This window comes from Drosophila sechellia, chromosome 3L (assembly GCF_004382195.2).
Source record: "Drosophila sechellia strain sech25 chromosome 3L, ASM438219v1, whole genome shotgun sequence".
NCBI lineage: Eukaryota > Metazoa > Arthropoda > Insecta > Diptera > Drosophilidae > Drosophila > Drosophila sechellia.
Genome location: NC_045951.1, coordinates 21,714,701 through 21,725,124, shown reverse-complemented (window position 1 = coordinate 21,725,124; position 10,424 = coordinate 21,714,701). Strand labels below are relative to the sequence as shown.

General features: G+C 51.0%; 3 protein-coding genes across 3 annotated transcripts; 2 read left to right on the top strand and 1 right to left on the bottom strand.

Moving 5' to 3' along the window:
• Positions 1 to 183: 183 nt before the first annotated feature.
• LOC6616545 (GSK3-beta interaction protein) lies at positions 184 to 1,126 on the top strand. The gene has a single exon (XM_002040868.2). The coding sequence runs from the start codon at positions 377 to 379 to the stop codon at positions 845 to 847; it is 471 nt and encodes a 156-aa protein (XP_002040904.1). The 5' UTR covers positions 184 to 376; the 3' UTR covers positions 848 to 1,126.
• On the bottom strand, positions 907 to 3,537 carry LOC6616544 (ATP-dependent RNA helicase Ddx1). Its single transcript, XM_002040867.2, has 4 exons — positions 3,427 to 3,537; positions 3,321 to 3,372; positions 1,598 to 3,267; positions 907 to 1,525 (listed from the first exon to the last, which is right to left on the bottom strand). Exons 1-4 carry the CDS (start codon positions 3,440 to 3,442, stop codon positions 1,080 to 1,082), a joined length of 2,184 nt encoding a protein of 727 aa, XP_002040903.1. The 5' UTR covers positions 3,443 to 3,537; the 3' UTR covers positions 907 to 1,079.
• Positions 3,538 to 3,892: 355 nt separating this feature from the next.
• LOC6616543 (guanine nucleotide exchange factor subunit Rich) lies at positions 3,893 to 8,847 on the top strand. Its single transcript, XM_002040866.2, has 3 exons — positions 3,893 to 4,034; positions 4,092 to 6,164; positions 6,387 to 8,847. The coding sequence occupies exons 2-3, from the start codon at positions 4,110 to 4,112 to the stop codon at positions 8,616 to 8,618; spliced, it is 4,287 nt and encodes a 1,428-aa protein (XP_002040902.1). The 5' UTR covers positions 3,893 to 4,034; positions 4,092 to 4,109; the 3' UTR covers positions 8,619 to 8,847.
• The last annotated feature ends 1,577 nt before the right edge of the window (positions 8,848 to 10,424 follow it).

Below are 10,424 nucleotides of genomic sequence, written 5' to 3'. Positions count from 1 at the left end.
CCGCCTTTCCAATTCCAATTATTTAGGAGTAATGTATACTTTCGTTTTATATCGATACGTCTTACGAAATTCGGCTTTATGGCTGCATTTTTTAGTAGCCTCTATTAAACAAAAACTCTTACCTAATTTGCTTTTAAAACGGACCATTTAATAATGATAATTTGTTTAGTTTGGCGATTACTCTGGGTATACGAAAGCTGGAACGCCCTGCTCCGCTTCACCCAGCAAAATTTACTAACGCGTGGCAAACGCCAGACAGCTGCTGTGACACATATGGAGTAGAGTGAAAAGACATGTTGCGCCTGTAAAAGGGAAGCAGATCGACTGGGATTCAATTAAAAGGCGAGCCGCAGAGCTCCTTAGCAATTCTGTTAGGATGGGCGAACCGAAAGCCACCGCGGAGCCTGGGGAGGAGCAGGCCTTCAACTGCGAGGACGAAGCCAACGCCATCATTAACGATGTGAAGGCTCACGTCGCTGAGATCTGCATCTCCTCCAAACTGGCGAGCGATGCCACGCAAATTTACCTGAACATCCGGACCATCGAGAGCGCCACTTGCTGCGTTCAGGTGAGCAGTCGTGGCTTCAAGATCGTCTCCTCCCAGTACGACACCATAGACGAGGATAGCCGGATCTCTGCACTGCTTCGCAACGGACAAGATGAGGGCGACGACGAGGAGGAGGAGGAGATATTTGAAACGCCGTATGCGCTGCTGGACAAGATCAGCCCCCGCTACGTTGAATCGTTTGGCAACCAGCTGTGCCAGCAGCTTAGAGCGCTGCAACAAATGCGAACCGAGTTCAACGAGGAGGACGAGGAGGAGGAGGAGGAGGAGGAAGAGAAGTGATGGTAACCGGACTCCAGCTTTCTATCGAGGTTGTTTACTCTTTAGACAGACGATTTTAATGTTAGTTTAATTAAATGTATATTTTTAATGGCAGAGCTTGAGCTCCGACTTCCTACATATACAAAATTCTGTGTCTGTGCCGCAAAAGTATTTTCGCGTGAGTTGATCATGCACTTTTCAATTCACCACATCCTTTCCTTGCTTAGCAAATAAATGTCGCTCCAGATCCGCGTTAGACCTTAAGACGTTTCAAGAATAAAGATTGTGATTGCAACTCCAGCTCCGTCAGTTTGCGTACAGTCGGCACCAGCTGCTCGACGTGGTCCTCGTAGCCGCTGCCAGTTCTGAAATTCTTTTGACCGTACACGACCTTGCCGTCGAAGTCATTAACTGGCACATCCATGGCCTTGTCCACCTGCTGGATGGTGATGTTCAAGTGGTCCTCGACTTCGGCCAGTAGGTTTGGTTCGTTGTACCAGATGCAGCATCCCCGGACGTCGGTTAAGTTTGTGTTGTTGCAGCTACGACCGCGTGACTTGCACCACTCGCCGTGGTACCAAACCTTCTCCGGCACTGTGGCCACCAAACTGATGGCCAGCCCCATGCGTTCCGCCCTGCCCACACGTCCGATGCGATGCACGTAATTGGTCTTGTCATCGGGCAGCGTCACATTAATCACTGAGGATAAAAAAGTAAATTAATTGTTTCAACGACGGTTATAAATGGTGGTTTAAAAATTTGAAAACTTACTGAACGGCAGACCCGTAATGTCTAAACCACGAGCCGCCACGTCCGTGCAAATCAGAAACTTGACCTGTTGCCTCTTAAACATTTCCAGGTTTTGTTTACGCTCCTGTGGCTTTCGGTCCCCATGAAGGCAGACGCACGAGTAGTGGTTTCCGCCTCGCTGGCGGAGATAGCTCTCCAAGTTATCACAGTCTTGCTTGGTGCGGCAGAAGATAATGGCTCGGTCCATATTGTGTTTCTCTATAGCGTGCACACAGTATTCGCCCTTGAGCAGCTTCACTGCCTGCGACAACGTCTCCTTCGAATGATTTCCCGGATGAATGTTGTCCCGGTCGTGGACGCCGTCGGTGCCAATGGGTTGGCGCAGCGACTGCCAAGTGGTGTCCATCTTCGGGTCGACTAGACAGACGACGTGGTGAACCGTCTCAGGGACAGCATCCTCCCCCTTTAGATCCACCCAGGTGGGGAAGTGCATCAGGCGCTCAGCCATCTTCTTTACCTCAAATGCGTGCAGCGTGGCCGAGCAGACAACCATCTGCAGACGGCGACCATCCGAAGTAATCTTGGGTATTTGTTTGTGTATACGGTCAATCAGCTCGGTGTAACCCTGCTTGAGAAGTGCATCTGCTTCATCCAGAACAAAAAAGCGGCAATGGGTGAGCAGGACCAGGCCACTGTTGATCATCTCCTCCAGCCGCCCGGGCGTGCCCACCACTATGTGGGTGCCCTGCATTAGCTGCGCCTTTTGCTCTTCCAACCTCACTCCACCGATAAGCAGCAGGGAGCGAACCTCTGGGTTGCTCAGGTGGTATTTAAACTTCTCGATCTGGTTGTAGGTTTGCTCGGCCAATTCTCTGCTGGGCTCCATGATAATGGCCTGGGGGGCGTTAGGCGCCGGTTTGGCGGACGGTGCTCCAGCTGCGGGACTGGTCAGCGGATTGGCCTTGCTATGCTCGGGTCCAGCCTGGCAAACGCCAATGAACCCATTACCCGGGGCATACTTGAAGTCAGTCTTTCCAAAGTTAAACTGCATTTCGGCGTTCTTCAGCACCACCGCAGGGTAGAAGGTCTCCTTGGCAAGGTTGTCAGGCAGGCGGAAGGCTACGCCCAGGTTCTGGCCATTCTTGGTGAAGCTCACCTCCTGGCGTTGCAAATCGAGCAGGCAGCCGATGACGTCTGCCTTGCCGAATGCTTCACCGTAGTCATCAAACTGACGGTTGTTGGACTTCTTGCCGGTGCCGCCGAATCCAAAGCCCATGCGGCAGGTGCCCAGGTCGAGGTTTGCCTGCTGTGTAGACCAGCCCACACGACACAGTCCCTCGTCAGTTACCGTGGCCTCAAAGTAGAACTTGCCCTTTCCGCGAACGCCAGTGGTGGCCCGACATCCGTGCCACTCCTTGAACTCCCGCGACTGGCAACGCAGACCATCAGGAGTGACGGCAAGCGCGTTTCCTCGGTCGAAGAAGGACATGGTCCACGGGGACACAGCTCCTCCAACTGCACCGCCCTTGCCAGCCTTTCCCTCCTCCAGATCACGCAAGGTCTCCCACACGATTTGAAGAATGGGCAGGCAGAAGGCACCCGTTTTTCCGGAACCAGTTTCTGCGGCCATTAGCACATCGCCGCCTCCCAAGATCAGGGGAATAGCCTCAGCCTGGACATCGGTGGGCAGGCTGCAAATACATGAATGTGAAGGCACTTGGCAGACAGAACTCTTTTTTCTTACGTCCAATCCAATTCATCTGTGGCCGTTCCCAGCTCCGGAAGCACACCAAACTCTGCGAGGAAAGACAAATAAGCAATGCACACCTTAAATATTGATTTTCACTTACCTTCGAATGCAGTCATTTTGAGAATACTTCACAAACCCCCTTTTTGGTCTGCCTCTCGAGAGCCGGTTGATTTATTTAGTTCGAGATGCGTTGAATTAGTTCAAATTGTCAGTGGTTCGTGGTGAACTAGATCGGTGACTCGAAATTCGGGAACTTTTTAGTGCTGTAAGCTTGTGCAGGTCAATGAATTATTTTGAACTTTATGAAATACAAACGCTGAAGGGTAGAACCTTGAGTTCGTGCAATCATAATATTTTAATTTAATTCTTTACAGCTTGTATGTTTAAAAAGATAAGAAGTCTTGGCTAGCCGAAAATAAAAGTTACGCAAAATTCATTCACTTGTCGCCTTTTAAGAAACAGCTGATGGGTGTATAAAGCTAGCCTGACATCACTGTTGCTTGCTCAAAATCAGTGGTGCGAAACGGCGATTGGCAAACAGCTGTGATTTTGGAACGCTGGCCAACACTCATATTTGTATACGCGTAAAATCGCGCAGATTTTTTGTTGTGCTGTGGAATGTTTTGTAAAAGTGCTAATTGGGCGAGGGAGATCATGTAAAACTGGGCGTAACCCACAAAAGCTAAATGCACCCGCACCCGACCGCAGGTTGAATTTGTTTTTCCGCACTCCTGCTCTTGCTAATGCACTTTTCCGTTTGCGCAGTAACTTTTCACACGGAGGATGTACTATCCAGTGGGCTGGCCCAAGCGGGTGGGCCTGGCGCTGCCCGGCGAGAGCGCCAGCATCCGGCACATATGCTGCGACGCCGTGAAAATACTCGTGGCCGCCGTGGGCGACGACTTCCTGGGCATCTGGTACGCGAATCCACTCATTCCCATCGCCTACTTTCGGCGAACGGAGGACTCCCTTCGCCAGTACGGGGCCAACCAGCTGATCGTGTGGAAGCCGGACTCTCGGCAGCTTGCCCTGCTTACCGCGTCCGGCTCCCTGTTGTTGTACCAACTGGACTTCGATGCCAACGGCAGTGGAATCCTGCAGCAGATAGATCCGCCCGCCGCGAGCCTCAAACGCGACTCCGCCGAGCTGTTTATCAAAGAAAACATACCCCGGCTGAGCCTTCGCGAACTGTGCAGCGTCACCTTGGGCTCCGTCATCACCACTGTGTGCTGCATTAGCCTCAGCGAATTACTCTTGGCCACCCAGTCCTGCGAACTGCTGCGTCTGCAGTGGACCGAACTGGAGCACGCAGAGAACGACCTAGAGTTGCCAGTCCTATCTGCAATTAAATTGCGCGACATTCCCTTCTACGTGCAGCAGCAGCCTCAGCAGTCCGCGCGGAATGTGCCGCCCCTGAGCAGGGACTCGTACGTAGCCTCTCTGGAATATTCGCCGTTCATTGGTGGCTGTGCAGCCGTCTTCAGCGACCGACGAGCCGCCTTCCTGATTGCCAACCACCTCAGATTTGAGACCGATCACATGCACGGCTTCTGGGTGCCGGATGTTGAGGATGCGAGTGTCTGCAGTGTCAATCACAAATTCCGACTGTTGGCCTATGGTCAAGAGAGCTCGGCGGTGAATGTGTACGCAATCGATGATGCCACCGGGGGACTAGAGTTTTCTCATCGCCTTATCCTCACTGAAAACGTACTCCCAGGCAGCCTGGGTTCGGTAAACGAGTTAAAGTGGAGCCCTGACGGATGCGTCCTCGCTGTGAGTTGGACAAATGGAGGCCTGTCCCTATGGAGCACATTCGGAGCATTGCTAATGTCTACTCTGAGCTGGGATTTCGGCCTTAACGTAGATTTGGTTCGTCAGAATCCACTAAAGATTCGCCGACTCGAATGGTCAACCGAGGGCTATCAGCTTTTCATGCTAAAACAGCATCCGGAAAAAGACAAAAGCAATGTGCTTCAGCTGCAGTTTGTGAAGAGCGCTCTAAGTATGAACCCCTGCATGACAACTAGTCCGCACATCCTGCTGCAGGGTGACGACAGTCTGTACCTTAACCAGGGCAACAATCTGGAGCTAACGTATGCCGGAAGCCATGGAACGTTTCCATCGAGCGGTGTGGGCTCTGATGAAGGCATTTCCGGTGATGGCGACTGTCTGGAGTTAAAACAAAGCCCACATACAGGCAGCATTCTTACGGAGAGTAAGTATTGGACAGTGTTGCAGCTGCCGCTCAACTACGCGGCGACAAACTGGCCAATCCGGTATGCTGCTATTGATCCGGATGGACTCCACTTGGCGGTGGCTGGTCGCACTGGGCTGGCGCACTATTCCCTAGTGACCCGGCGCTGGAAGCTTTTTGGCAATGAGTCGCAGGAGAAGGACTTCGTTGTCTCTGGCGGCCTACTCTGGTGGCATGGCTTTGTAGTCATGGGCTGCTACTCACTTCTGGACCGCACGGATGAGTTGCGTTGCTATCCGGCAGACTGCAAGCTCGACAACCAATACGGACACAAGCTGCAGGTCCGAGCACCAGTTATTAGCCTGAACTCATTCCGACACCAGTTGATTGTACTCACTGCCGATGGAATAGTGAGCCTTTTCAATATGTCGAAAAACTCCGCGTACGCCCTGGATATTGAGTGCGCCTATGAATTGGACGTGAAGAGCATTTGCATCCATCCTGCCTGCATTGTTAGTCTGACCGTGACTAACCTCAAGAATGAGCTAAAGCCCCAGGGACAGCTCGGTGGAGATCAGGCAGAGACTATCATCGTGAATGTTTGCGGCCGCATATTGATGATACAGCGCGATGCCGGCGAACAGGTATGTTTGACGGATATTAATTGTCGAATTGCTTAAAGTTGGAGAGATGCAAATCATTTGTACATTTTATCTGTGTAACTAGAATCTTCTATTTGAAAATATCTGTGGTTATCGAAGCAACCATTACAAGGAATTTGAATATGCATCTTTTCAGCTTTGCGGACAATTATTACGAAATATCATATTTAGCAACTAAAGCCAAAATCCATTTTTACCAAATAGGTCCAAAACACCTTGCTGGCTACGTGCCTGGCTAGCTGCGTTGAGGTCTTCTGGCTGTCACACTCCCTGGAACGCTGTGCGATGCGTGACTGCCTTTGGCTTTACTCGGGTGCCCACGGAATGCGCGTATGGCTTCCAATTCTGCCGCCGGGAAGGGAGCGTCGCGAAGGAGAGCAGGTCGGCGCCCAACGTCTGCACAGTTTTATGTCAAAGCGAATCATGCTGAGCTTTCCGCTGAAACTTTATCCGCTGGTCGTGCTCTTTGACAATGTGATCGTTCTGGGGGTGGAGAACGAAAGCACGCTTTACGCCAATGAGCAGGGCTCCCACTTCTCTCTGCCGTTCGCCGTGATGGAACGCAAGTCGCAGATCTATCTGCACAAGGTACTTCGCCAGCTGATCAAGCGGAATCTGGGCTACTCTGCCTGGGAAATGGCACAGTCGTGTTGCTCGCTACCATATTTTCCGCACGCCCTGGAACTGCTATTACACGAGGTTCTCGAGGAAGAGGCTACTAGCAAACAGCCCATCCCGGATGCACAGCTGCCCAGTATTCTGGACTTTATAAGAGAGTTCCCCGTCTACTTGGAAACAATTGTTCAATGTGCCCGCAAAACGGAGATCGCCCTGTGGCCGTACCTATTTTCGATGGCTGGTAAACCGAAGGATTTATTCCAGATGTGTCTGCAGTCGGAGCAGCTGGACACGGCCGCAAGCTACTTGATAATTCTGCAGAATCTGGAACCCTCTGTTGTTAGCAAGCAATATGCCACCATGCTGCTGGACATTGCTCTGCAGCAGCGAAAGTGGGAGCTTGCCAAGGACTTGATCCGGTTCTTAAAGGCTATAGATCCAAACGAGATCGACTCACCGCGGTCGTCGATGGTGGTGAATGTGAAAATTGCTCCTCCTCCCCAGGTGAATACACAGCAGCAAGTGAACCAGAATGCGGATGCCTTTAACATGGTTCTGGGTCCCATTGCCAGAGAGAGAAGCTTTTCCACCACGGTGACTAGCAATCTGCCCAAAGACAAGCAGGCATCTGGGACTCCTGGAGTTGCACCTGTGACCGAAAGCAGCAGTGCAGGAGCACCCTCGGTGGTGCGTCGGCGGTCGACTAAGCAGCGAGAGACGTTCTGCATCGATCTGATACTGCAGCGCCATGCTCGACAACTACTTCAGAACCGGAAACTAATGGACTTAGGCTACATGTGCGCTTATCTGGACTTTCACCTTGTCAGCTGGCTTTCGCAGGAATCAGAGCGGGCAGCCAAGTTGGATGATTTCGCCGGCGCTCTGAAGGCGCTCCACGAAGAACTAGAGCTCCCCAGTCCATTTCCGACTGCGGTAAAGGACGACTTTGCTCAGTTACGCGGCAGTCTTCGACAGACAGGAGGCGGTGGATCTTCGCAAACGTCAGAGTCTGGCTATTTCAGCTTGGCCACGCCCAATGGAGCCGCAACACAGTCGCCACAGCTGCAGCCAAGCATTAGGGAAGAGGAGGAAGAACTGCAGCAGCCTAGCTCCCTACCAATACTTAAGACGCGTTCTGGATCGCAACTGTCGTTCGATAACTTTCGCTATCGACGGCTGTACTCGCTACCGGCATCAGAAGACGACCTAGCCGTGGATATGCTACCTCAGAAGCTGTCCATTAAGCTGCGTTACTTGTTGCAGCTGTTTACCGAGGCGAACTGCACGGACTACGCGCTGATTCTTTCGATTTTGCTCCAGGACGCGGCTTCCATCTCGCGGATTGTAAACGGAATTATCCGAAGCGAATCGGTTCACACCTGTCGGCGCACGGAATCTGCACTCAAACAATTAAGTCAGAGCACCTTTGAGCACAGCGGATCTTTGTACCGGGGGTTCGTCCTCACCTTGCAGCCGCATGTTTACCTGCTAGAACAGTACATACAGTCTCTGGGGGATGCCACCTGCTCGCAGCAAGATGCCGGCCCGGGCACCGAGCAAGGCGTGGACGTCACCACTGGACTTCAGGGGCTGCAGAACGAAGAGGGCGAATTTGTGCCAAATTCACAGCAGGCGAACGGAAACCAATGGACAGTGGCGGACCTTAACCTGAATCACCAGCGACTCACGCGGCACGCAAGTCTAGAGTCTAACGGGAATGCAGCGGTGGCCAGCGGTTCCTCCGCCCATTCAACGCCCACCCAGCGCCAACTGCCCCGGCAGAACAGCCGCGAGCGGGAGGGCTGTCGCCTCATGTAAGCCCGTAGCCGTTAGCCGTAATCCCTAATGCGAGAGGCGTAATCCGTACTCCACATACTCAGCGCAAGGGCGCAGATACGTACTTTTTGTAGGTCCGTGGGTAAAGCGTTTTGTTGCTGTAACTCGTTGTTAAAATTTTCTGTTAATTGTAAGCCAGCGTACACACTCACACAGGGTTAGAGAAACGACCGGTTGGAAACTCACACGCAGACAACGAAGCGTCGCCGGCTAAACAAAACAAAGCGTAAAACCGTATGAAGCATACGCAACGTAATCCATAATTTAGTAGATGAAATTTGCTGCAATATTTGTTAATTAAAATTATACAAACAATATGCTTAAATATACAAATCAAATACAATTATATTTTTACTAATAAATGAAACCATTTAACAATAACCACCCTTGTGTTCTTTAGTAGCTCGTTCAGGTGTCAATTCGAACAGATTAATTTTACTGTGATGAACCTGAAAACCACTACGAATAAAATACAAAAGAGGAGGACATTGGTTTTATTCGAAAGTGAACAAGAGGTGGAAATTAATTGCCAAATTCTTTCGTACGGCTTTGTGATAGGCCAACATTACATCTTTCAACATCTACATCGGCATCTGTCAGCTGATGCCGGAAACCGGAAATGGTTCGTATTTTCAAGTTTCCTTGATTTTCGTGGGATCAAAGGCCATGCCATTCACCCTCGGCGACTACTGTGACCTGGCAGGTTGACTCTGCGACAACGTCGGTTGTAATTTGTTCGCCCGCTGCTGCTGTAAAAGTTAATCGCTGTGACTGATTCATTACGTGCCCTGCTTGATTTGGTAATGCAGGTGGTAGTTAGGATAGTGCCAACGCCGGAGTGCTGTCCCTCCCAGTTGTCCCAGTTGAGTTTGTGTCCGTGTTGTGCTGCGCTTTTGAAGTTTTTCCCCAAGTTTCCGGATTGCCAATTCACAACGCTCGAAACTCACATGCCCACTTTTACTACATACACTCAGGATAATAATAATAAATAATTCTTAAGAGGGACTTAGAAACTGTCGACTCTCGATAATCATTCGAAATCGATGAATAGTTTTCTATTTCATTTGCTAGATTGAATTTATGATACGCGTATCTGCCATGTATATTCCATATATCATGCTAAACATGCTAGCCAGCACCTAGATTTTTGTGGAGTGTGGAAATCCGAGTCTGGGGATGGCAAAGGCGGCAGGTTACAATAAAACCGTAAGTCTTGCTGGGCGTAATCACTGTAATGTTACGATGCAGCAGGCGAAGTCGCAGAAGTTGCGAGCTGCCTCTCAAAAGTCGAGGCCCCCGGGGCGCAATATTTAAGTTGGGAAGCAGGAATCCGTGTTCAGCGCATCCTTCCGCATCCTGGCTGGCTGAAATACAACTATTGATGCTCCACCGACGCCTCGCCGGCCTACGTTCACTTGGGGAGGTGGGCGCAGCGGCAGCACATAAATAAAAGCATCAACACCAGACACATTGCAAGTTGCAGCGGAAGTCGTCGCCGTCACCGTCAAGTGCGCAGACGTTTTTTGGAAAACTTTTCCGAATTCCTTATTCTGCGGACAATAACAACTGTAATAATGCCGCAGACAACTCAGCACCCAGCTGCAACAACCACGGCAGCCACTACAATGTAATCAACAACGCCACATGCGACGCTCGTCCTGCAGGAGCTATTCGGGGCGTGGCAGGGGCGTCAAGTGGCTGCCCGGCCAGTCAAGGGTTAAGGATGCACTTGGATAACCGAGGGTTCTGAAATCAAAACCGTCTGCGAAGATTTAACAGATTAGCATA